This window comes from Rhineura floridana, chromosome 3, assembly GCF_030035675.1.
Source record: "Rhineura floridana isolate rRhiFlo1 chromosome 3, rRhiFlo1.hap2, whole genome shotgun sequence".
Classification (NCBI taxonomy): domain Eukaryota; kingdom Metazoa; phylum Chordata; class Lepidosauria; order Squamata; family Rhineuridae; genus Rhineura; species Rhineura floridana.
Window position 1 is genome coordinate 52,601,344 of NC_084482.1, and position 27,764 is coordinate 52,629,107.

At 44.1% G+C, this 27,764-nt stretch overlaps 1 protein-coding gene across 5 annotated transcripts in view; it reads right to left on the bottom strand.

Moving 5' to 3' along the window:
• RPTOR (regulatory associated protein of MTOR complex 1) overlaps positions 1 to 27,764 on the bottom strand; it is a 502,533-nt gene that overhangs the window by 76,211 nt on the left and 398,558 nt on the right. For all 5 annotated transcript variants that reach the window (XM_061615781.1, XM_061615780.1, XM_061615782.1 and 2 more), the window contains 3 exons: positions 26,513 to 26,616; positions 25,180 to 25,363; positions 21,381 to 21,491 (listed from right to left, as the gene is read on the bottom strand). In XM_061615781.1, the coding sequence (XP_061471765.1) occupies positions 21,381 to 21,491; positions 25,180 to 25,363; positions 26,513 to 26,616 (399 nt within the window). The remainder of the gene's footprint in view (positions 1 to 21,380; positions 21,492 to 25,179; positions 25,364 to 26,512; positions 26,617 to 27,764) is intronic.

Sequence of the window (27,764 nt, forward strand, 5' to 3'; positions counted from 1 at the left end):
ACTGATGGGAAGCACTTAGAGATGATTGTTAGAGTCATGGGCAGAAGGTTCCAACCTGTCCAGTGTGTGTTTGTATATATGTATATGTCTAATATTGTCATGCAAGTTACAGAGCTAGATTGGTTTTTTTTAAAAAATCTTCCTCTCTACCTGTCCTGCCCCCAGTAGTTTTCTTTTGCAACAATCCAAGGTTTATTATATGGAGAATGACAAACGACCAGTAATGTACAGCAATAAGCAAGCCAAAGACAAAATGCATTTAAGCATATTCAAGTGGAGAGATTTTAAAGGAATAAATTAGAACAAGATCTTAAAAGCCTGTATCAAGAACAGAAGGTAAGGGGCATGTACAGAATCTAAACATTTTCAGTTGGCATCTAGCATGCCTTTTATAAGTCTGGATTAGGAAATGAGCACCCTGCTTCTTCCGCATGTAACATTATCTTCCATTGAGCCAGTCTACGCATAAGAGAAGCTTTCATACAGTCAGAAGCCTTCAGCAAAAGAGTTGTGTTGGCCTGTGATGCCAGCTAGGAAGCTTGTGGTGTTGGCCTTTGTTTCACTTGATTTGTTCTACCATGCCAAATTATGGCCAGAAAGGGATGTATAACTTGCTCTGTGTAGTCATTATATGAACAAATTGCACAAATATAAACAAATGGAAGGTTGTATCCAATGAAACTGTCCCTTTAGGGCAAAGATTTCTGCTTGTGCAACAAATCTTCCCCTTTTTCCTCTCCCTTCACCCAAAGTCTGTTCTAAACGCTCCCCAAGCCCTCTGGAGTCGATTTAAGAGAGCTGTGGGGTGTGGGAAGAAGAGAGTGAGGGGAAGTTCAAGCTCTTTTTTCCTTAAGCTCTGATGAGCTGTAATGGAAGGCACTGATGAATGATCTTGCCAAAACCAATGCAGTAATTGGTTCTAGCTGGGGGGGGGAATAAGGCATTGGGGACAATCTGAGATCAGTACATGTGCAAATGTCTCTATGAGTGGCCATGGCACTTGCTCCGTTGGCTGGAACAAAGTGCAAAAATGAGCACAAATTAATTGAGTGTGAACCTGAATCAGTGATTTAGCCAGATCATTCCTTCCTTCCCCATGAAGAAAGACTCACCAGAGCATTGCACTGTTTAGTTTAGGAAAACCGGTGGCTAAGGTGAGGGCAGAATTGAGGATTATAAAATTATGCATGGTGGAAAGAAACTAGAAAGAGAGAAATGCTTCTCCCTCTCTCATAGTGTTAGAATTCCAAGATATCCAATGAAATTAAGGGGCAGAGGATTCAAGATGGACAAAAGGAAGCAATTCATGCAATGCATAAATAACATATGCTGAGATGTGGTGATGGCCACAGGGTTAGATGGCTTTAAAAAGACAAGACAAATTTATTGAGGTTAGGACTATTAACAGCCATTAGTGATGAAAACTACATGGGACCTCCACCTGCAGAGGCAGCAATGGGAGTGAATACCGGCTGCTGTGGGGCAATCAGTGGAGGACAGCTGTTGCCTTCATGCCCTGCTTCTGGGCTTTCCAGAAGCAGGGTGCTGCACTTTCCAGAAGCAGGGTGCTGCACTTTCCAGAAGCATTGCTTCCATCCAGCAAGACTATTCTCACTTTAGGCTTGATCCTATCTTGCAGTCAATTTTCCTTTATAACTTTATATAAAAAAGTCTTGCTATAGTAAACAGAAGCCAAGCTTTGGTTCTCTTCTCTTCTATGAGGATCTCCCAGAGGTGTGTGGGTGTTTGGAATAGTGTTATATGATTGGGATCATGACATACTACAGATTTCTAACACCTCTTGGCTTCTACTCAGACAGAAACCAATTACAGTTCAGAAGTATCCCACAGAGCAGTACCATGTGAAAGCCAATGAAGTTGTTCTCCTCTTTACCCAGTCGGCAAGGGCTTGTGGAAATAAGGACAGACAATGGATTTGCTCCTTGCAGCAACAAATAATGTTACAGGGAGATCTCTGCTGGTTCACAGTGCTGAAGCAGTTTGCTAAGGGTCTAAGTCCTCCATCAGTTCAGCAGAGCCAGACCACTGCAGATCTGAGGTGTTAACTTGTGGCTATTGAGGCTGGGGCGTGAGTGTATCTTTTTGTTCACATTTTGCCTAGATTACACATAAAAGATCCTAGAGGTTGCTCTCAGACATGGGGCAGCACCAAGCCTGCATTTCCCTGATGCAATTCAAAGTTTGACTTTGAACTCTGAGGTGGGAGGAGGGCAAGATTTTTGATTAAGTGAGCACTCCTGCAAGTACTATAAAAGCACCACACTCTGAAATACACTTTGTTCTGCTATTCAAAGAATCACAGACGGGTTGATGCAAATTATTTATAATCCTACCAGTCCATGCATGGGAGCTGAATGCCTTCTCTTAGAGAATGTCCCTTCCAGACCACATTTTACAAAAATTAGATGCACTTCTGGCTCTCTTCACATTTATTCAATGCAGAACATCTACTTTGCCACTTTGCTTGCTGCTTGTATTGTATTGTATTGTATTTCTTAGCAGAAAGGCTAAGGATCTAGAAAATCTCTATTTCCTATGAACATTTAGTTCACATTTCAACATGCATGTGTGTGGGGTTTAAATTCAGCAGGAACAAAACAGGATTCTTTAATCTTGAATGCACCAAGTGTGACATTTGCAGGAAAGAGAATCTATTCCGCATAACTCTAGAGAACTATATAGATTGTAAGAATGTCAAGCTTGACTAGACGAGCTATGCAACTATCAGGAAAACAATACAGCTGGAAATGATGGCATGGTATATACCAATTTTACTCCTTGGTTATATGCAATACTAATTTTTGTTTCATAGGTACTAATTATTGATCAGTGAAGTCTGAGAATATCTTTTTGAGGAACACCCTGTAGAATATATAGTTTGCTAATTCTGCATGTGGCAACAGAGTCTACAAACCTTCTATTCAACAGGCACCCAAATATAATTGTTACACAACAGTACCAAAATGCAAAAGGTGGTGCTGATGGGTGAAGGAGCAAGCACAAAGATATATTGCACATATCCTGGGTGGGATCTTTATCAATTGCTTCTAAGTTGCTCATTAGGCTGCAGATTTTGCCACCATCCTGTCTGTGTGTCCCCGAGGCATTGTCTGTCTGAGAGTGGCTCTATGTCTTCCTCCCTTGCTCTTCTCCAAAGTGATGCCTTTCAACATAGTGCAAGCTTTCCACCAAAACAGAACCACTGCTGCTGCTGTTGAGGGTTGGAGAGGCAAAATGGGGAGATTCAAGCCCAGTCTAGGGCAAGGCCTCTCTTAACTTGCTTCCCTCAATCATGGCAACACTCTTTAGATAAAGCTTTAGCTACTGAGGGAGCCTGGCAGTGTTCTTCCAGAACCAGCAAGAGAACTGAAGAACTTGCTGCCTCTGCTCACCCCTCTAAATGCTGAAGTTTGACAGGTCCCTTGCCATATATGGCAGAAATTGAATACATATGAAACAGACTAACTTTTCATACTCCTAAAATGGGATTTGGATTTTTGAAAAAATGGAAGTCAGAATGTCAACCTGGCCAAATCTTAGCTAGCATGTTTGCCCTTTTAAAGTAGGAAAAGCAGGGAAAATGAAATGATGACACCCAAATAGTGCATGTATGTAATTTTATGTTTATAGCCAACATATAGGAGAGCTTGTACTAGCAACCAATAATGCAAAGGTTAAATATCCAAATTTATTGATTATTTTTTGGTCTTTGAGCTGTTGTTTATAACTGTTGAATAATTACAACTTGGGAATAAAAAGCATTAGGTCTTGTGATATTTACTGAACACTTCTGGAATGACTACTTTCTAAAGAATTCAAAAAAAGAGGGGGAAGGCCCCATAATCCCTGAAAATGGCTCTTAGGCAGCTTTTAACTTACAAAATACACTGTGTTCATGTTTTTACTTGTATTTGTTTGAGATCTTGGTAAGGGAAACAAAAAAGCAAGGACCTGACATCACAGTGTCTGGTTAGCTAAATTTTCCATTGTGCATTTATGTTTAATCAGCCATAAAAAAACCCACAAATCCAGTTCTGAATTAATTTAGAATTACAGGAATTTTGCCACCTAGCTGGGTATTTAGTTTCAATGCTAGACAATGGCCAATTCTAGATGTACATATTTTGTTTAAACAATATTATATTTTCCTTTGATTTAGGCAACAACCTATATAGGGCCCAACAGTTAGGTTGTATGCACTGCAGGACCGTCCTAGGACTCAACAAAGAATGGCACTTGAATGGAAAAAGAGAAAAATTGGAGGAGATGGAAAGCCTGCAATAATCAGAATGTCTACACTGTCTTGAAAGGAATCGTGGGTTTTCCAGTGGAAACACAAGTCTAGGACTCTATCCATGTTGCGCTACCGCCAACTCAGAAGGGACAGGAAGGGGGGAGGCATGAGTTTCAGGCGCCTCCGCAGCCAGAAGAAGCAGCTCCTCCTTTGCCAAGCAGTTCCCAGGAGGATTCCAGTGTGGCACCGCCCCCTGACCTCGAGCCCGTTGCTCGGGAGCAGGTGTCTTCAGATGAGCCATTGGATGCGCGTCCCCTGTCTCCTCGTTCCCGTCACCACGAGAAACGGACAGGGCAAAGACAGGAATTACGAAGGAGTCAGAGATTACATTCGAAAACATTTCCTATATAAGCCTGCCGCTCCCAGTGGGGGGTCGTTGAGTCAACTTCCTTCACATGCTGCAGAGCATGTCTAGAGTATAGTCAGGGACTCTAGTGAGTTAGTGTAGGGTTTCCTATGAAGCGCAATGCCTTTGATGTATCCATTACTCTAATAAAATGAGATTTACTTGCACACACACTCCAGCCTCATTCTTTCGGCTCTGGAAGGGAAAGATTGACTCAACCACCATCCCTACTCAAACCTGTTCCCAAGGCAGATTACATGGACCAGAACGGAGCAAGAGGGAGAGTACCTATCACCATGGAAGCTTTGTATGCCGAGATCCATAACCTCCGAGTGACTACGCAAGCCCTACAAGCTGAGAACCAAAACCTCAGAGCTGCAACGCAAGCCTTGCAAGTGGATAACCAGAATCTCCATGCCTTGGTCACCCAAGTTCAGGCTGCGCCCCCCGGGGCGGCAGCCCCTGTGAAGTCTCCAGTGGGGCTCTCCGTGCGATATGGGGGCCAGAGCGAACAGTTTGCCACGTTTCTAGCCCAATGTGAGTTGTACATTCAAGTGCGCAGAGCTGAGTTCCCAACTGATGACGCGAAGGTGGCGTTCATCATCAGTTTATTGGAAGGGGAAGCGGCAAAATGGGCCACCCCGTATTTGATTCGCAACGACCAGATATTGCGCCAGTTTGACACCTTCAAGAATGTGATGGGGGACATGTTCCGAGACCCCCAGAGGAAGGAGATGGTTGCCCACCAGTTAGGGACCCTGAGACAGGGAAGGGGGTCTTGTAGGGCAACACACGAATGCTTTTCGTGTTTTGTCTCAGGAGACGGAGTACAATGACCCAGCCTTGATGTACTTCTACAGAAATGGATTGAGTCCAGAAGTGTTGGATGAACTGGCGCGCTCCACACACCCCGACTCACTGAGGGGGTTGATTCAACTGAGTTTGCAGATAGACAGCCGCTTAGAAGGAAGAAAGTTGGAGCGAAGAATGGAGCCTTCACGGAGTCAGGTTGCTGCTCTGCTGCCCCGTGCGTGCCCCGTGCCCAATCCTGGCATCCCTACTGTCTCGGGAGAGGAGCCCATGCAGATTGGGGGGGGGCTAGACCGCGATTGACAGAGGAGGAGAGGGAAAGACGCCGGAGGAAAGGACTGTGTCTCTATTGCGGAAAGTCTGGACACCTCACCAGAAATTGTGCAGCCAAAACCGGAAGATCCCAGCCGCCAGAAAACTTCACATCCCAGCTCTCGTAGAGGCTAGAGAGTTGGGGGGTGCTACAGACACTGAGCCTCCGTTATGACCCCTTCCCTCCCAAGGGGCCCTTCTATTGCCCATTCGCATCACCCTATCCTCAGGCAAGAGCTTCTCAGCCAAGGCTATGATCGACAGCGGAGCATCCTCTTGTTTCATAGACTGAGAGTTGGCGCTACACCACGCTATTCCCACAAGAGAACTGAGTCAGCCATTGGCAGTGGAAACTATAGATGGCCGGCCTCTGAAGTCTGGGGGGGTGACTTGGGTGACTGAGTCCGTGGAAGTGAAGGTCCCTGGGCATCAGGAAGACCTGTCGTTCTATGTGGCGTCCTTGTCGCGTTCCCGGTGTTGTTGGGTATGCCTTGGCTGGTTAGGCACAACCCCACAATCTTTTGGGATGAAGCTGTGGTGGTTTTTACCTCCAAGTACTGCCATCAACATTGCCAGCCTGAAGAGGAGCCACAGGTGTTGGCAGGGGCGTCTCCCCCAAGGGAGATAACTTTGCCCACCAAGTATGGGAGTTTTCGGGACGTCTTCGATAAAAAGGAAGCGGAGCAACTCCCTCCTCACCGGCCCTATGATTGTGCCATTGATTTGGTGCCTGGGGCACGCATCCCCGCCGGGCGGATCTACTCTCTATCTGAACCAGAGTTGGCAGCGTTAAGGGAGTTTCTGGACGCCAATTTGAAGAAAGGCTTCATTCGCCCTTCACAGTCCCCAGCTGGTGCACCCCTGCTGTTTGTGAAGAAAAAAGGGGGGGAGCTCCATCCCTGTAATGATTATCGAGCCCTAAACCAGCTCACTATCCCCAATAGTTACCCGCTGCTGCTCATTAGGGAAATGTTGGAGAGGTTGCGTTCCACCAAAATTTTCACAAAACTGGACTTGAGAGGAGCTTATAACTTGGTGAGGATTAAGGCAGGTCATGAATGGAAGACTGCGTTTAAGACCCGTTACGGTCAGTTTGAGTATTTGGTGATGCCATACGGGTTGTCGGGAGCACCTGGAGTCTTCCAAAATTTTATGAATGACATCTTTCGGGACTTTGTGGACCGCTTTATGATAGTGTATTTGGATGATATCCTGATTTATTCGAATGCTCCCGAGGAACAAGACTTGCATGTGCGTGCAGTGCTGCAGAAGTTACGGGAACACCGTCTTCACGTGAAGCTGGAAAAGTGTGGGTTTGACCTAACCACGTTGGACTTTCTGGGGTATCGGATCTCTCCAGCAGGAGTAGAAATGGACCCAGAAAAAGTTCGTTGTGTACTCACGTGGCAACCCCCCAAGACCAAGAAGGATTTGCAATGCTTCTTGGGCTTTGCGAATTACTACCATCATTTCATAGCCAACTACTCCCATCAAACCGCACCGCTCACGGATTGCCTGAAGGGCTCAGGAGTTTTCCAATGGACAGAAGCTGCACAAGAGGCTTTCGAGAGCCTGAAGCGGTTTGCTACCGAACCCATACTACAGCATGCCGACCCGGCGCTCCCTTTTGTGGTAGAGACAGATGCGTCGGACGTCGCGATCGGAGGGGTTCTTTTGCAACCGGCCCAGAAAGGGGGAGAACTGATGCCTTCTGCCTACTTTTCCAGAAAGTTAACCGACTCTGAACAAAACTACACTGTGTGGGAAAAGGAGCTATTAGCCATTAGAGATGCCTTTGAAGCCTGGAGACACCATCTGGAAGGGGCGCAGCATGAAATTGAGGTGCACACGAACCATCGTAATCTAGAGAGTCTTCATACCACCCGTAAACTCAATCAGAGGCAAGTGCGCTGGGCTCAGTTCTTCGCACGGTTCCATTTCAAAATTCATTATATCTCCCAAGCACAGAATAAGCAGGCTGATGCCCTCTCAAGGAAGCCAGAATTTCTAAGGGATCCCACCCCAAGACCGTTACAGTACATAATCCCTCCCAAGCGGGGAGTAGTAGGGGCCTGCCAAGATTCTTGGGAAGCTGAAGTGCATGAAGTGCAACAACAGGACCCTTTCGTGCAGGAGCAGCGGGTCGAAGAGGGCGCGTCACCCCAGGCAGAACAGAAGGACCTTATATGGAAGGATGGCATACTGCACCATCAGGAAGCTGTTTATGTGCCCCCTGGAGAACTGCGTGTGAGGGTACTACGTCAGTGCCATGACGCCCCCACGGCACGCCACTTTGGGGTTTTTAAGACCATTCAAGCTGTCACTCGGGAGTTCTGGTGGCCCAAGGTGAAGAAGGATGTAGAGCATTACGTTCTCTCTTGCCCCACTTGCATGAGGGCTAAACATGCCACTGGGAAGCCACCGGGGCTACTGGAACCCCTTCCTACTCCAGGAGGACCTTGGCGAATGATTACTATGGATTTTATAACAGACTTTCCACCTTCGCAGGGGAAAACTACAGTTTTGGTGGTCGTTGATGCCTTCTCGAAAATGGCTCACTTCATTCTGTGCGCAGGGCTCCCTGCCAAGTTGTACGTGCAAAATGTGTATCGGCTGCACGGTCTGCCAGACACCCTGGTTTCCGATTGGGGCACACAATTCACCTTGCGTTTTTGTCAAGCGTTGTGGAAGTTGCTACAAAGTGAGCTGAGACTGTCGTCTGCCCATCATCCCCAAACGGATGGGCAGTCCGAGAGGGTCAACGCAGTGTTGCAACAATATTTACGTTGTTTTGTGGGGTATCAGCAGGACAACTGAATGTCCTACCTGCATTTAGCAGAATTTGCCTATAATAATGCTGTGCATTCGCACACGCAACAGACTCCTGTCTTTGCCAATTTTGGCTACCACCCCCGAGCCTTCCCTGCCCCAAAAGACAGTCTCTCAGTCCCAGCCGCTGAGGATTACTTGCAGGAACTTCACGCTATGCAACAGCTACTCCAAGAGCAACTAGAACAGGCCAAAGCCGATTACAAACGCGCAGCTGACCAGCATCGGAGAGAGGGGGACCTCATATGAGTGGGAGACCAGGTCTGGATCTCTACATGTTTCCTAGCTATGCCTGGCCGGTGTCGTAAACTGCAGAATCGGCGTGTAGGGCCCTTTGAGGTGGAGGCACAGATTAACCCCGTGCCTTACAGACTAAAATTGCCGCCCACCTTCAAGATGCACCCAGTCTTCCACAGGGCATTGTTGACCAAGGATGCTGCCCCCGACCCTCACTGTCCGTGAGTGGAGCCCGCGCCACCGTTGTTGGCAGAGGGGGAGGAGGAATACGAAGTAGAACAGATTTTGGACTCGCGAAAACGCTGAGGGCGTCTTCAGTACCTGATTAATTGGAAGGGGTACGATCCAACTGAACGTTCCTGGGAAACAGAGGAGAATGTGCACGCTCTGACTTTGGTGAGAGAATTCCATGAGGCTTATCCAGAGAAACCTAGACCTCAGGGGTGGGAAGGGTTAAAGCATGGAGGGGGGGATGATGTTGTGCTGCAGCCAACTCAGAAGGGACAGGAAGGGGGGAGGCATGAGTTTCAGGCTCCTCCGCAGCCAGAAGAAGCAAAGTTGGTGATTGTTGTGACTGAGCAGGATCGTGCGGGAGGGGGGCAGCCTGCTCTCCAGCCAGTTCCCACGAGTAACGCCCTTTCTGAGGAGCCGAGCGCACCGCCCTCAGTTGATGCAGAGGACTTGTGGGGGGAAGCTTCAGAGACAGTGCCAGCTCCTCCTTTGCCAAGCAGTTCCCAGGAGGATTCCAGTGTGGCACCGCCCCCTGATCTCGAGCCCGTTGCTCGGGAGCAGGTGTCTTCAGATGAGCCGTTGGATGCGCGTCCCGTCTCCTCGTTCCCGTCGCCGCGAGAAACGGACAGGGCAAAGACAGGAATTATGAAGGAGTCAGAGATTACATTTGAAAACGTTTCCTATATAAGCCTGCCGCTCCCAGTGGGGGGTCGTTGAGTCAACTTCCTTCACACGCTGCAGAGCATGTCTAGAGTATAGTCAGGGACTCTAGTGAGTTAGCGTAGGGTTTCCTATGAAGCGCAATGCCTTTGATGTATCCATTACTCTAATAAAACGAGGTTTACTTGCACACACACTCCAGCCTCATTCTTTCGGCTCTGGACGGAACAATCCAGGAGAAAAGCAGCTGGTGGAGGAGGAGCTGCAGGGGGAAAGCAATGGGTGGGGAAAAGGCTAAGCACTACTGTTCTCCACAGAGGTTCACTTGCAGCAGAGTAGTGCCCAGGCATTTGGATTCATGGAGTTCACCAGCACTGTGTAAAAATCGCCAGTACATCTTTCAAAATTAGATCACTATTTTCAAGTGTTTCCAGAACTGGCCAAACTTTCTGCTTGTATTGCTGTGAAGTCTTGTCACAAACGGCACATGCCTTGGGGAGAAAAAAAAGTGGAATGTACATTTGTATGGGAGGAGAGAGGGGGAAGGAGAGAGATGGGCAAGAGTGAGTGGGAGAGAGAAACCCCCAGAGAGATCTGGGGGGCAGCCGTGGAAGGGCAAGGAAGGAGGGGGCTGACAGGATTATGCAGGAGAAAGAAAGATGGACAGAGGCAGCACAAGGAGGAGTTTCTCTCTTGATTTAGGGTGTTTATGTACTTAGGTATTTAAAATCAGCCACAATGTAGGCTGCAGGCTTCTAAGGTTGCAACCCAATGCACACTTACCTGGGAGTAAACCCTACTGAACATACTTCGGAGTAAACCAAAAGGGCTCTTTAATTTAGACAAAAGGTGAATAAGAGGTGACATGATAGAAGTGTATAAAAGTGGATAGAGAAAAGTTTTTCTCCCTTTTGCATAACACAAGAACAATGAAGCTGAATGTTGGAAGATTCAGGACAGACAAAAGAAAGTACTTCTTTACATAGCACATAGTTAAACTATGGAATTCACTCCCAGAAGAGGCAATGATGGCTATCAAGTTGGGTAGCTTTAAAAGGATTAGACAAGGAGCCCAAGGCGGCAAACAAAAACACTAAAAACACTTTAAAACATCTTAAAAAGAAAAACTTTAAAACAAAACATCTTTACAAACATATTACAACAAAACATTTTTAAAACATATTTAAAAAACAACTTTAAAAACATCTTAAAAAGCAATTCCAGATGCAGACTGGGATAAGGGCTCTACTTAGAAGGCTTGTGGAATGAGGAAGGTCTTTGGTAAGTGCCAAAAAGATAACAGAGGTGGCGCCTATCTAATATTTAAGGAGGGCATTCCAAAGGGTTGGTGCCAAGACACTACAGGTCCACTTCCTATGTCTACACAATGGACCTCCTGATAAGAAGGTATCTGTAGGAGGCCCTCACCTGCACAGCACAGTGATCAACTGGGTATATAAGGGGTAAGATGCTCTTTTAGGTATCCTGGTTCCAAACTGCATAGGGCTTTGTACACCAAAACCAGAACCTTGAACGTGGCCTAGCAACTAATGGGCAGCCAGTGCAATTCTTTCAGCAGTGGTGATACCCTGCTCCAGTGAGCAGTCACACTGCCACATTTTGCACAAGCTGCAGTTTCTAAACCAAACTCAAGGGCACCTAAATATAAAGTGCATTACAGTAATCCAGCCTGGAGGTTACTGGAGGATGGACAACAGTGGTTAGGCCATCTTAGTCCAGAAATGGCTGCAACTGTCTTACCAGCTAAAACTGGTTAAAAAAAATTAATTTTAATTTAGAAACAAGCATTAAACAGATTGGCTTCAAGAAAGGTTCTTCCACAGTTGATAATTGTTTGATCCACTCCCACATTGCCGAAAAATATACCAACTTGTCAGCAGAAAATTATTTGTGGCTTTTATTGATCTCAAGTCAGCATTTGACTCTATTTCCCGGGAAATTCTATGGAGGAAATTAGAAGTTCTATCTATGGAACCTTGACTGCTGTATTTAATATCACTATACCATAATACCATAGCTCAAGTGAGATGTAGCTCTGATGGCTACCTCACTAATGCTATTCATTCCTTCAAGGGGGTTAGACGAGGTTGTGTGTTAGCCCCCTTGTTATTCAATATTTATCTTGCTGACTTACCACAGGCACTGCACCAAATAGACTCCCACCCCCCTTAGCTGGCCACAGTAAAGATTCCTAGTCTCCTGTATGCAGATGATAGGACATTATTGTCCCAAACCAGATTGGACCTAAAGAGAGCATTAGCTGGTTTTGGAGACTACTGTAGAGTTAACCAACTAACTATTAATTATGCCAAGACTAAAGTCTTGGGTTTTTCTAAGAAACAAACCAGATTTAGTTGGAAAATAGATGGGCCTCTGATTGAACAGGTTCTTACAAGTACCTGAGTATCCATTTTCACAGATCACATAAATGGGTAGCACACAGAAAGATTGCAATTGCAAGAGCCAAATATTGCTCAAAATCAATTTTACGCTTCTTTTTCACTAAGGGTGGTAGGTTTGTTCCTGCCACAGTGGAGATTTTAAAAGCTAAACTAATTTCTCAACTCCTCTATGGAGTTGCAGTGTGGGTCACAGACCTGCATCCCTCTGTCGAAAGGGTCCAGTCTTCATTTCTGTGATCTATTCTAGGTGCCCCAAAATGTGTAGCTGGCTTGGTTCTCAATGTGGAGGTGAGCCTATGCACACTAACAAGCCTAGCTTGGAGCCATGCTTTATGTTATTGGATCTGATTGCTATACAGAGAAGCTGCAGATTCATATGTTCATCTGACACTGAAGGACTCATACATCTCTCTATGGAAAAAAGCTGTCAAAAAAGGTCTCCTCACTTGGTCTCTCTATTACAGAGCTGTGTAGGCTTAACAGCCTAATTTTTGGGTCAAGCGGAGAATTCTGAGTATTGACAGAGAAGAGTATGATAGCCCTATCAAACCGCTCCTGCTCCCCTATAGCCCTAGGACTAAATGTTCTCTCTAGCAAAAAATGTGCCCGTTATTTCAGGAAACTATCTGTGCCAAAGTACAGGAGAGCATTTTTTCTGGCTAGGGTTAATGCTATGCCCTCTATGATGATGGAAGGACGCTTCCAAGGCACACCTCACAATCAGAGACTGTGTCCATGTGGTTCTGGTGATGTGGAGTCTACAGTACACATGCTTTTGTATTGTAATTTTTATAAGTGTGCGGGGGACAGGCTGCTTCATCCCATTTTGGAACTGTTTCCTGGTCAAGCTGATAGTTCTTTTGAAAGTATGTTGAAACTGTAATAGTCCATATGTCATTTTAAATGTAAAAGGCACTCCAAGACACTGAAGTCACCTGGGCCTCTATCCAGGAGCACCCCCAGACTACAAACCTACTCTTTCAGGCTCTGATGTCCATGCTCTTCCTCCACGGTCAGAGGAAGCATGCTTCTGAATCCCAGTTGCTGGAAAATGCAGGAGGGGAGAGTGCTGTTGTACTCAGGTCCTACTTGCCAGCTTCTCGTGGGCATCTGGTTGGGTACTGTGAGAAAAGAATGCTGGACTAGATGGGGCACTGGCCTGATTCAGCAGGCTCTTATGTTCTTAAACATGCACAGGAGTGGGCTACAAACCAAAGTCAATTTCCAGTAAACCAAGGCAACACATGGGACATCTCTGTGAGTGTGTTCTATGAGGTGTCAGTTCACTTGTTCTATTCAAACATCCCTGCAAAATTCAGTTCTGGGGAAAGGCTATATCAGTTCAGTACAAACATGGAAAGGGAACAGGAGGTAAAATGAACCTATTATATGATCACAGTAATCTTAAAATATGGCAGTGAGAAGGACAGAGGAGAAAATTCTCTTACTACCCAAAATACTTTTGTAGATAATCAGCACAATTTATTAGGAACAGATTTTTCTGTAAGCCTTGATAAAACAAATGGGAAATCCTATTCATTTCCATTCGGGCTTATGGAGGAAAATTCTTGGTTGAATGTGTCCCATATTCATGGTGTGAGATGACCAATATGGTAAGTAGTATAAAGCCCACCCCTTAGTGACATTGCTAAACAAATCTCTCTTCATAATTGTATTGTAGTTCTCCATCCAACAAATGATTATTCAAAGCACTGCAGATATTCTTAAACCTCTGATTTAAAAAAAAATACTGAAGTATTCACATTAAAAACACACACCCTCAGTGCACAAAAAGATGCATTTTGATGGCTGTCTGGAGTGATTTATTAGATTAATAAGGCACCACTCTGGTGAAGAGCTATTCTCAGAAAGTAGATAAATGTTTTTAATAACAACCCTAGAGTTAATATATTACCTACTCTAAATGGTAAAATAAAGATAGCATTATCCTAATTCTTTTCTTTTTAAAACATTTACATACTGTCCTCTGGACTTTGAAATAAGAATATAAAAGTCAGCTCGGCCAAAATAGTGAGACCAACAGCTTGAAGCAAATTAGTAATCAAATTATCAACATTTCCAAATGTTTCACTGCCTGTGCAGCTACAGGTATTACATTTGTGCTGTGGTTGATGAAGTACCAAGTGTTCCATTACCTAGTGAAATCCCTTAGTGATCCATATTTTCAGTTTCAGTTTCAGTTGGTTCAGCTCGAGGACGTGGACAAGGTGCTTGGACAGGTTCGTGCGACCACTTCGGTACTGGATCCTTGCCCCTCTTGGCTAATTAAAACTAGCAAGGAAGGAACAGCTGGCTGGGCCATGGAAGTGATTAATGCCTCTTTACGAGAGGGAGTGGTCCCTGGCTGTCTGAAAGAGGCGGCAGTGAGACCACTCCTGAAAAAACCTTCCTTGGACCCAGAGGATGTCAGCAGCTACAGACCAGTAGCCAATGTTCCGTTCCTGGGCAAGATCCTGGAACGTGTGGTTGCTGACCAGCTCCAGGCGCTATTGGATGAAACCGATTATCTAGATCCATTTCAATTGGGGTTCAGGCCTGGTTTTGGCACTGAGACTGCCTTGGTCGCCCTGTTTGATGACCTATGTCGGGAGAGAGACAGAGGGAGTGTAACTCTGTTGATTCTCCTTGACCTCTCAGCGGCTTTTGATACCATTGACCATGGTATCCTTCTGGAGAGGCTTGCGGAATTGGGAGTTGGAGGCACTGCTTGGCAGTGGTTCCGCTCCTACTTAGCGGGTCGTCTCCAGAAGATAGTGCTTGGGGAACATTGCTCGACACCGTGGGTTCTCCAATGTGGGGTCCCGCAGGGTTCGGTTCTGTCTCCCATGCTTTTTAACATTTATATGAAGCCGCTGGGGGCGGTCATCAGGAGTTTTGGAGTGCGTTGTCATCAGTATGCTGATGACACGCAGCTCTACTTCTCCTTTACATCTTCTTCAGGTGAGGCAGTCGACGTGCTGAACCGTTGCCTGGCTGCGACAATGGACTGGATGAGAACTAACAAACTGAGACTCAATCCTGACAAGACTGAGATGCTGTTGGTGGATGGTTTCTCTGATCGGATGGTGGATATATACCCTGTCCTGGATGGGGTTACACTCCCCCTAAAGGAACAGGTGCGTAGTCTGGGAGTCATCTTAGACTCTTCCCTCACACTTGAGGCTCATGTAGCCTCGGTGGCCCGGAATGCGTTCTACCAACTTCGGTTGGTAGCCCAGCTACGTCCCTATCTGAGTAAGGAGGACCTCTCATCAGTGGTACATGCTATGGTAACCTCGCGTCTGGACTACTGCAATGCGCTTTACGTAGGGCTACCTTTGAAGATGATTCGGAAGCTACAGCTAGTGCAAAATGCGGCAGCCAGACTGCTAACAAGAACTAAGCGGTCTGAGCATATAACACCTGTGCTAGCCCGTTTGCACTGGCTTCCAATATGCTTCCGGGCCAGATTCAAAGTGTTGGTACTTACCTATAAAGCCTTATACGGCGCGGGACCACGATATCTGTCGGAACGCCTCTCCCGATATGAACCGGCCCGTACACTACGGTCTACTACGAAGGCCCTCCTCCGGGTTCCGACTCATAGGGAAGCCCGGAGAGTGGTGACAAGATCTAGGGCCTTCTCAGTGGTGGCCCCCGAACTATGGAATGGTCTCCCCGAGGAGGTGCGCCTGGCGCCGACACTATCATCTTTTTGGCGCCAGGTTAAAACCTTTCTCTTCTCTGAGGCATTTTAATTCCTGTTAATTGTAAATTATTATATTTTGATTTTAGACTGTACAGTTTTGTGTTATTTTTATTGTATTTTTAATGTTCACCGCCCAGAGAGCTGTTGCTAGTCGGGCGGTATATAAGCTTAAATAAATAAATAAATATTTAAAAGGGAAAAAAAACTGAGTAAGAAGGTTCTGGGCTGGCTATACAAGTTGCTCACTCAACATTGAACCTGAAAAGTGTAGCACTGTTCAAAACACACTGCAATATTTTGTTTTGTTCATAGGTCCCCAATTATAATCTTAGTATTTCCTTTCTTCCTTATCCTTTAAAAAAAAATTAAAATGTACTTCATAGAACAGCAGTAGTGGATGTTCAGTGTCTTATACTGCTGCACATCAAACACTTTTGAAGTCAAGACCTCAATCACTGATTCCAGCAATAACTGCTTAATTCATTCCTTATCATACCATTATCAGATGATAACTAATACAGGCTTGGTCCTCGGTCTCACCTTGGGTGACTCAAGGAGCAGTGCTGACATCAAGGCATGCATTTGTCAGCATGTTACAAAGTACACTAAGCACATGCTCAAATTGCAGATGCTTTCAATGTGAGCTTCAAGGGTTGTTTTTGTCTGGTGCTGCTCACCAAGGTGTGTGAAGCAACACAATCAGGTCTGTTCTTACTAACACACTTCCAAACTAAACACATCCAAAGGAAAAAATGGCCCTGTGGCTACTTCTGTCTGGAGCTCTAAAAGAAACTATAATGGCAACAATCGAGTGGATACCATAGTTTGCATGTGCAGTTCCTGGAGGGCTGCTTCACATATCTGGCAGCAAACCCAGGTCTGCCATCAAGTGCACCCTTCTAAGAATGTAAGAGGAGCCCTCCTGGATTAGACCCCAAGAGGTCCAACTAGTTTAACATCCTGTTTCTGAGAAGGGTTCAAGGAGAGCATGAACCAACAGCCCTTTCCTAGTGTACTGGTATTTAATGGTATGCTTATTTTGAACCTGAAGGTTCTATATAATCACCCTGACTAGTTGCCTTTGATAGACTCTCCATGAATTTGTCTAAGAAGCCGTTTTCAAACTGGTAGGGGTTTCAGTGGACCAATTAATAATCCCCCCCAACAAATCAAAGCACATAGATAATTCTAATTTTAATAGCAGTGGTCTTGCTTTTCTACTGCAATGGATGTGCCTTTTTTGTGAGCAAAGTTCTATGAATTCATTGCAGGACATATTTCAGCCTCTTCACATTACCCAGCATGCAAGAAACCCATTGTACTGCCTATAGGGGGATATTTATTTCTGCTCCTTCTTCAGCCAATAGACTGCGCATAAAATGAAATAGCAGGGTGATTTTGGAAGATATACACAGAAACACAACATAGCTGGTTGTTGTGCCAGTATGACTTGGCATGCACTTCTGGTAACTCATCACTATGAACACAACCTGTAACAGAGAGCCTTACATCCAAAAAGTTGCTGAACTTTACTCAAGAGACATTTTGATGGTTCCTCCCAATTCAAATTTTGATTACCTAGATTCATTCATGGAAACATTCAACATCTCACTTTAGTTTTGTTTTATAGAGGCTTCTAAGGTGCATGAGGATATGTTATGGGGAAGGAGGGTGCTTTTCATGTTTTTGAGATTTTAAAATGAGGCCAAAGATTACCAGCCCTTGAGTTCCAATTCAGATTGCAGACAAATGCAGACAAATGAAAATGCCAAAGATTCCCTAAATCAAACAGGGTCCAATCTTAGTCCTAACAGAGGATGCGACTTGCTGACCTTCCTTCTGGATTAAAGAGCTCTCATTTAAAGCAGAATGTTCCAATATTGTTTCAGCATTAATATAGCTAGAAACTATAAAAAGAGAGTGAGACACCAACAGTTCTGCCCTTGCTGTTGGAAGGCAGAGGCTTAATTACACAACAAGCAAAAATTGGCATTTTTAAAAAAAAAAAGTCTGTGAAGTCCCTCTGGGACAACAGACAGGCAGAATACTTAATCAATACAACTCTCCCAGGAAGCTCAAGTGCTGTCTGGCTCAGAGAAATATTGCTTGCTAACCGTTGTGGCACACAAATAATACATGAAGCTGGCTCTTCATAGCACATGAACTGAAAGATTGTGTTGTACTCATGCTCAAATCTTGGACCCATCTCACCCTAACCTCCTTCTTTGGCCATCCTACTTCACTTTGCTTGTATCGGGTTGGAGACAACGTGCAAAACGCTCAATGAAGATTGGCATGCTCAGTAACAGCTAGAGACAGCATTAGCCTGCTCATGGTGTCAGACATAATTCCAGAATCATGAATTCAGCACAGTCTCTTTACTGTGGAGATGAACAGAAGCATGATGAGAGGGAAGGGAGCAAGACATTATTTGAACGCAAAACTCTGTAGTAATTAGCAAGGAAAAACACAGAGAACACAGCTGCTTACACCAAGTATGCAGACAGCTGCTTAGAAACTTCTTTCCCACACCATTGTGAAAATTTGGTGTCATTATTATACATAATTTATATAGCATTGTTTAGCATATAACCCATCTCTCATTCATATTCCTGTGAGGCAGGTTGCTATTATTCTGGTTATTACTGATTTAAATAGGCGCTGGAAAGTTGTCATCCAAGGAGTCCGTGTCTGAATGGGACTGGAACCCACATTTTTAAAAATCCAGACAGCAGATTGAATGATTTGCACTGTGTAATAGTTGGGCTCTTTATCATGAGGTTTTCTACATGTTAGAATTTGTTCCCACCAATGATGGGCCATCATTGTTAAAAATTGCCCCCAAAGTTATGCAGTATGAACAAATGTTCTGGCTATAGGCCACCTCATCACAAAGACTTGCCTAGCCCTCCCTCCTGCAGACCATCAACTGTTCTTAGAGTCTTCTTATCTTCTCCATTGTTGCTGCTGCTACATTTCATCTCTTACAATCTTTTTCTGTCCTGTTGTCCTCCTCCTCGTTTTCCTCCTTGGCATTTTCTGTTGATTATAAAGAGGAAATAGCCCCTGCTGCTCATCTGCTTTCCAGCCCCCTCCCTCATCAAGTCTACCTGGGCTTAATTCCAGCCAGCTGGCATAGGCAAGGAGCCAAACTGCCTTGCTGCCTTTCCTGGATTCACAGCACCAGGACTGGCTTCAGCTCTCTAGTGAATGTATACCTGATGGCAAGTTTGGTTTTGCCTTTCTGTGAATTCTGTGGCCTCCTGCCTTGCGTGCTTCCTGGGACAGGTGTGACAGTGCGGGATGCACTTGATTCCTTTGGCAAGTCAGGTTAGGGAAAAGCATCTATGAGGATCCTGGCTTAGACTGTGCAGGCTCTGGACCACCAGCCCCGGATTCTGTGGCCTTCAAACCATCAGCTTTGGGCTTTGTGAGCTCTGAATCACCAGAATTAGGAACCATGGTCTAGCATGAATGGCTGAGCTCCAGAAGAGGAGTTTGTAGCCAGTTTGCTCCTCCCTGCTGTACTGCACTAAGCCATGGCTTAGCATATTGTTTGAACCTGGACTCAAGGTTTACCTCTCTCCAGACTAACCATGAGCTGTAATGCTTTGTCCTATATAGTTTAAGGCTAATGGTTTATCCAAGAGAGTTAAACCACAAACCCAGGTTTGGAGAACATGCTAAGCACCCTTAGCTCAGTGCAGTGAAGTAGTGGAACAACCAGGGAGGAGCAAAGTTGCCGTGATATCCTCTCCAGAAGCCTGCGCATTTGCACTAGGTCTTGGTTTGGCTTAGCATGACATGCAAACCAGGTCATTATATAGGTACAGAGGATGTGTAAGTCATTTGAATGTCTACTGTGACTGTTTTCTTGTAAGTTGCAAAGCTGCCCTGACACACAGAGTTAAGAAGACAGAATCTACACCATACCTGAACTAAAAGAGATTGCCACACAAAGTATGTGGGAAACTTGTATGGTAGAATGGGATCCCATGGCTGTGCAAAGAGATCTGGCGCCCTTGACATTGTGGTACATATGTGGAAAGGGAGACTGCACTCTTGTTGATCAGCATACAGCACTATTCAATGTATTCAATGTAGCACTATGTTGCTGGTTCCGTCAGTGCAAGGATTTCTCCTTGCACAATGGAATGTTCTTCCCATCTCCTCCCCCTGCACACTCCCTAAATCTGTTCTGTGGTTTTCCCCAACCCTCCAGAGCAGATATCAGCACAGCACGGGGCACATGCGGAGGAAGGAGATGGGGGAAAGCCCTATTGCATTAGTGCAAATCCTTCTGCTGGTGCAATTATTTAGTTGAATACCGCCCACAGTATATGGCCCGCTACAGCATTTTGCAGCAAGAGGCAGCTATAAACAGGGCTGGATTAAGATATGTTGAGACCCTATGTCAAGGTTAAGAGGCCCCATAGCATTACCAAAATTAGGTATTATTCTAACAGAAAGAACAATGAAGACAGAAATAATAACCTTTTATATTTGCATATACTTGTACATAGGCAAGGATGCAACTAAAACTAACAGTCTAACCAAAACATATATCTTGCAATAAGCCAACTGGCATGTGAAATACCTTCTTTCTTAGTAGACATGAATTTTTTTTATTGTAGAGCACACAGTTTAGCACTTACTAAATGGAAGAGGCAATACAACATTCAGTGTGCGTGTGTGTTCTACACATAACCTAAGATTTAAAACTTTATTTCATAATTTTTTTGAAAGTCACCGATGAGTGTCGTCAAATGATAAGCTACGAAGTTATCAACATAAAATGACAAATAATCATGTAGCCATTAAATATATTTTTGTCATATCAAAATGATAATGTTTGTTTTAGAGTCTGGTTTCTATAATTTTTTAACCAATTGTGAAAACTTGAAATACCCCATTCCTTTCTCCAGTTTGCAGCAGTAGCTGCACAATCACAGGATTCCAGTGGCAGGACTCTGAGTACCACAGAGGCAGGGACATGCTTATGAAAGCAATAAGTACAAATGCAATAGGTCTAAAAACAACAAAACGACACACTTATATTACTTTCCTGCTGCTGAGATTGAGTGGGCATCTAGCTGGGCCAAGGCAGATCTACCCAACCTATGCAGGATGGATTCAATATTAGCTGGGAAGCCTCCAGAAGTTTAAAACACACAGAACAGATGTGCAGTTACAAAGCATTCTGTGAATGAGACTGGCATCATGTATTCATCCGCATGCCAGGCTAGTACTGAAGGAAACAATAGCTGTTTTCATACATAAATGCTCAACTCTGGAACTGAAAGTAAATAAATTCTGCACAGATAGAGGACCATGAATAAGAACTTGATAGCATGTCCATCCGTCTGTCCATCTATCTACCTATCTAATGTATGTATGTCTACACATGTATATGTGTGTACAATGGCAAGAGTCATTTGCTTTCTAGGAGTGGTACATTTGCATGATTCTGCAATTCAGAAAAGTTTATGGAAGAATGGCAGACTGTACCTTCATCACTGGCTGGGCAAAATACTTGGCACTCCAGTCACAAAAACCCGTCTGCATTGCTGCTGACATGAAGTTTTTATGCCCCACAGTATCATCAGCATCATCACCTGTCTGTCCAGGAGAAAAGTGAGGAAACAAGATTCAGTTACAGTACCTGCACACATTATTTCTCTGGGGGCATGTAATGCATCAACCACAGTATGACATGACCACCCAATAATAGTTTATTGGAACAAAAAGATGCCAACTGAGAAGATAGTCTAGTATATTATTTTTGAAGTCAAGGGGACACTGCGTGTGGTAATGGCCCATTTTACCCTCAAATATTACATAGCACAGACGTCACTATGGCCCTGTAAGGCAGGAGATGAATCTTGACCATTTCTATAACACTACCAGTGGCTATACATCTGGGGGGGGGGGTAAACTTTGTGTCTCTCTATATGATAAACACCAAAATTATTATCCTTTTCAGGAACTCTGTATACTGCTAAGCACAATTAAATACAGTCAAATTCTTTTCACAAATGCAAGTATGGAATGCTGTTAAGAATTACAGAGTCAGGACTGGGTGAAGAAGGTGAGGGAGCCCTAGGTCTCCAGTCATATATGCATTCATATATGCATACTATTCAAAATGGTAAGACAAAAATGTTTATTATATTTATATACGTTCTTCTTTCTCCCAATGATTTCAAGGCTGTACATTTCATTCTCTCAGCAACCCTGTGAGGCAGGTTAGGCTGACTTGCCTGAAGTTAACCAGTGAAATTCATGGCTTAGTGGGGATCTGAAGTTGGATCTCCCCAGTCCTAGTCCAACCACTACACAACTTTGGCTTTTACCAGCTTGGTTTCTCAAATCTTACAGTATTATCTATGGGAGCAGCTACCTAAGAATCAGGAGGCTACCACTGACTATAAGGAAAGACAACATTTACATCTTCCAACTGTGCAAATGGGAGTTACACGGGGATCACATATCTTCTGGAATCCCAATATCTTCTGGAACACTTCTGCCAATATGAACCTACCTAGGGGCATTTTCAGTTGTGGCTCCCCATCCATGTAATACACTCCCCAGTGAGATCCACCTGGTACCTTCATTGACATCTTTTATGATGCTAGGTAAAGACTTATCTTTTTCCCCAGGCATTAGACAGACTGAGATAATGTTGTTTGTATTAGTGTTCTTCCAAACATTTCTATGGCTGTATGGGGGTGGTTGTTTTATTATTTTGTTTTTATGGTATAGTTATTTTCTTTTGTTTTTAACAATGTTGTAAGTCGCATGGAGACTTTCCAGTAACAAGCGACTAAAATAACTACAACTGGATGCTAAACAAGGTCAAAAAATTGCTACAGTACTATCCCACTTAATATTTTAACTTAATAAGGAAGAAACACACTTAAGGTTTCCATTACTCTGCTGTCTCAAAATGATGTTCAGATTTACTTGGCAGAAGCATATGAACTGAAGCCACTGCAAAGAAATCAAGAAAAATATGAACACTTCTGTGAACAGCTTCTGGCCTAGTGAAATTCTGTTCATGATGTATGAGAGACAGAAGAGATCTATGGTCTCTAGGTTGCTAGTTATAATATTGGACAGGGCTCCTGTGTCTTCAATAGTTGTATAAAAGGGAGAATTTCAGAAGGTGCAGTTTCTCCCACTAACATGACGAGGGAAACTTCACTTTCACATTCTCTCATCCCTTCTATGAAAATACTACAGCAAAAAGAACCCCTCTTCTAAAATGAATCTGGTCATAGTAGCAGCTCCTGAGACTTAGCACTGCAAGTGTTTCCCTTTTCGGTAGACCCTGCAGGAAGACACATCCAGCTGAAAGATCCCTGATATATGTACCCGTCTCAAGCATACGTATTAAAACACTGAACCACATTGTTTACTGTGTAAACTATAAGTTTGCACAAATGCATAACATATGAAGAAGCCCTTGATCAAGACATATTAACCGAATTAGGTTACAAAATGAAACAATGTTTTTAGGGGGGAAATTACATGCCATCAAGAATTGCAAAATGTGCAGAGATGGGGAGAGAATCAAATCCTAATAACACCATGACTTGAAAAAAATATGCATCTTCTAGGCAGAATCACATTTCTAGGTGCCAGAGATTTCTGTAGCCTGTATTACACTATAATAATAGGCTGGGACCATGGTACCTGAAGGAATATCTTTGCCTGTAATTTCCTTTCTGCTCACACTGATCAGCACCAGAGCTCCTGCCTGCATTCCCACAGGTGTAGTAAGGAAGTACAAGGGGGCAGGATCTTATCAGGTATAGCACCAACTATGTGGAATTCCTCCCCAGGAAAGCCTGCCTGGCCCCATCTCTAAGCTTGTTCCATCATCAGGTTAAGACACTGGGTTTAAAACAGGCTTTCAGGTTCTTCCTTTACTGTCTTGCTGAGTCTTTCTATTAATAGCTCTGTACAAGTGAGACCTGCAGAATGTTGTAGTGTGGAATGCTCTTGTTCAGTGTTCCGGCCAGGCAGCAATGGCTTCTTTCAGGATAGTTCACTCTATTCTATTTGACATACATACATGCAGAGCTTGAAAAAGTTACTTTTCTGAACTACAACTCCCATCAGCCCCAGCCAGCATGGCCACTGGATTGGGCTGATGGGAGTTGTAGTTCAAAAAAGTAACTTTTCCAAGCTCTGCATACATGGTACATACATACATATATTAGATTTATATCTTGCCCTTTCTCCCAGTAGGAACCTAACCAACCACAATAGTAGCCACAGAAAGCTGAGTGTAAGAGCATGCTCAGTTCCCACAGGGCTGTTCTTTTGGTTTAGTACTTCTTACAACCTTGACGTCTTCCCAGGCCTACTGATACCTCCCTTCTTGTGTGTGGATGGTGCCATTCTGGCACTTGGAAAATGAGTTTTGGTATTAGGATTAGCTCATTGCTATTTGTTATTTTATTTCCTTGCTGCTGTATTGTACCTCCCACTGTATGGTGTAATAGTCCGAGTGTTGGTGTAGAACTGGAAGATCTAGGTTCAAATCACCACTGCCCATGAGTTCAACAGATGACTTTGGGCCAGTCACTGTCCCTCAGGCTAACCTACCTCACAGGGTTGTTGCAAGTATAAAATTGGGAAAAGTGGAATAAAAAATAATTTAAAAAATTGTTGTATGGGCTTTTTGGTTTCTTTGAGGTGTATTTCTTGTCTTTTGTTTTGTTGTTAGCCACATGATTTTTTTAAAAAAGCAGGCTATAAACCTAATAAATAAATATATAAACATTTTACTTCCGGGGTGTAGTTGTGTGAGGTCTCAGGGGGTCTTAGATCCTTTACTTTTTGGGGAGTAGGGTTCCTTTGTCTCTAGCATCCTACAAGCCAATCAGCATGAAAGGAGAGTGTGTTAGCCACTGAGAAGAATTTTCTAACATGCTTCCTTGTCCTTTCCTGATGATTGGAGCCAATCAGAATGAAAAGAGGTAAGTCAAACACTGAGGAGACTCTTCTCAGTGCTAACATTCCTCTCTTTTATGCCGATTGGCCCCTAGACATTAACAAGGATCTCATTCTCAACCCCACAGCAAAAAAAAAAAAAAAAAAAAAGCAGGTAAGGGGCATGGCTGTGATTCACATACAGGGACCCAGCACTTCTGAATTTGCCACTACGCTACTGTTGATTTCCATTACAAGGATTAGAGGAAAACTAAACGTGATGTAGCAAGAACTGGAGGTACAGAAGCAAAGCAAATGAGAGCATTTCAGGGATTGGAATATAAGACAGGGAAGGAGATCATCTTACCTGATCTGGGCCCTTGTCAAACATTTTCCTTGTCCTAGGAAACTGGTGGGAGTGGGGAGTGTATTGCACCCCCATGTTGCCCACATTTCCAGATCTTACAGATGACATGTCCCGGTTGACAGGTGGCTTTGTCACATCGTTGGTCAAGCTGGAGCTACTGGTGCTGGTGGTTGGTGGTGACCCTCTAGTAAAGGGAAAAACAATACAAGTGAAAACATGGCTGAAATGGATCTTCTTTTACCAGGAAGATATGAAATCAGGCTGCTGCAGGAGACTGCTCTGGATGCCTTTAGCAACTACAAATGAAAGTCTTCTCTGTTGTTTACCACTTTATTTACTCTTTTGGGTAAAGCTGTTGGGTGTTTAGGCACTAATTGTTTTCCGAGGCAGTAGCAGTTGAACTTTGCTCCTGTAAGAATGTAGGGGGGAAGTGACATTATTCCTACATAAATGAAGGAATTCTCTGCGGAAGTGCAGGTGCAGCAGTATATTAACATGCTTCCTTATCTGCAACCAGTGGCAGGGTTATCCCTGACTGAAGGGTTACTCATGGCAAATGAAGGAGGTCTGTTCTGAGAACCTTTTTTCACTTCTAATGAGTCCTTAAAAGCCATGTGTTATATTTGCTGCACTATATATTTTCCAACACACAGGTTAATTTACATAGGAAGCCGCCTTATGCTGAGTCAGATCATTGCTGCATCTAGTGCAGTATTGTCTAGGCTGACTAGCAGTGGCTCTAGAGGATTTCAGATAGGGGTCTCTTCCTAGCCTACTTGGGAGATGCCAGGGATTGGACCTGCAACCTTCTGCATGCAAAACATGTGCTCTGCCACTGGGAAAAAGTATGTATCCTGTAATGTCTGAAGGGTAGCTTTTCAAATAACTAAATGTAAGTGCAACCGACAATGCAACTAGTTTCCCAGCAAAACAAAACATTTGCGCCACAACTCAGACATTATAAGATAAGAGCAACACATTTACAGGAGAGAGATTAATCTTCCTCTGTGATGGCGTCAACAGTGAGTTGTGGAGGATATTGTATACGTCTCTTTTGACTAAATTTTGGCAAAGGGATTGGAAAATATCACTAATGTGGAATGAGTCAGGGTCAGTTTAAAGGAGTACTTTTAAGGTGTTGCAGTCTTCATGGCGAGGATTGTCCTAGATCAGTTTTATAAAGGGAGACATTTGTCCTATACTGCCCCACATGAAATATCCCATAGCTTACTACTTGAGAGAGCTGACTATACGCACACACCACGCACAGACGTTGCTCCTTAGGTACAAAGTCAGTTATACATGTCATGGGATGTAAGGTATAGCAACTTACCCCACTTGGTGTATGTGCATGCCCTTGTTGGTAGGACTGGCTGGGGCAGACTGAGTGAGAGAAGAAGTATCAAGGATGCGCTGAGGGCGGGCATTTACAGTCGCCTAGGAAACAAAGAATTGAAAGAACTTAGAAAGAACAAACACCAACCTTGGCAATATATTTATTTTCACAAGTGTGAATAACCTCACTGTAACTGGTGAAAAGTGGAACCAGTTTTCAACATTGCTGCGGTATTATTATACAACTTAGATGTGTGCCTGCCACAGAAGGATTCACCTGATAGGCCCATTTATAAAATGTTCCCAATTAATATGCAGCATATTCCTGCACAGAAATACAGGAAGATGAGCTTGGTAGTTCCACCGAGAGTAGTATCTGGATTAAAATTAACGGGGCAAGTAATAAAAGGAATGTGGTGCTTGGAGTCTATTACCGACCACCCAATCAAGGAGAAGACGAGAATGTAACTTTTGAAAAGCAAATTGCCAATGTTTCGAGGAGGCATGATGTAGTAGTAATGGGGGATTTCAATTATCCTGACATCTGTTGGGAGACAAATTCTGCCAAACACGGCCCCTCCAAGAAATTTCTGACTTTGGAGATAACTTTCTCCTACAGAAAGTGGAGGAAGCAACCAGAGGATCAGCTATCCTGGACTTGATTCTAACCAATAGAGATGATTTGGTGGATGAAGTGGCAGTTACAGGAACTCTGGGGGAAAGTGACCACACCGTACTTTGAATTCTTGATTTTAACAGAAGCAAAAGCTGAGAGTAGCCATACGCGCACCCTGGACTGCAGGAAAGCTGATTTTAATATACTCAGAACAATTGTAAGTACGGTTCCATAGCAAGCCACCCTAATGAGAAAAGCAGTCCAAGATGGGTGGGAGTTTCTAAAAAAGGAAATTCTAAAAGCGCAATGGCAAGCAATTCCAACAAGGAAAAAAAGGGGGGAGGGGAACAGAAGAAGCCAATGTGGCTTCACAAAAAGCTTAGGGATGACCTGAAAACAAAAAAGGACACATACAGGAAGTGGAAAGAAGGCCAGGCCACAAAGGAAGAGTACAGGCAGGTATCACGGAATTGCAGGGATGGTGTCAGGAAGGCTAAAGCTGAGAATGAGCTGAGGTTAGCAACGGATGCTAAAAGCAACAAAAAATCTTTCTTCAGGTATGTCCATAGTAAAAGACAGAGAAAAGAAATGGTGGCACAGCTACTCAATGAGGATGGCAAAATGATAACAGATG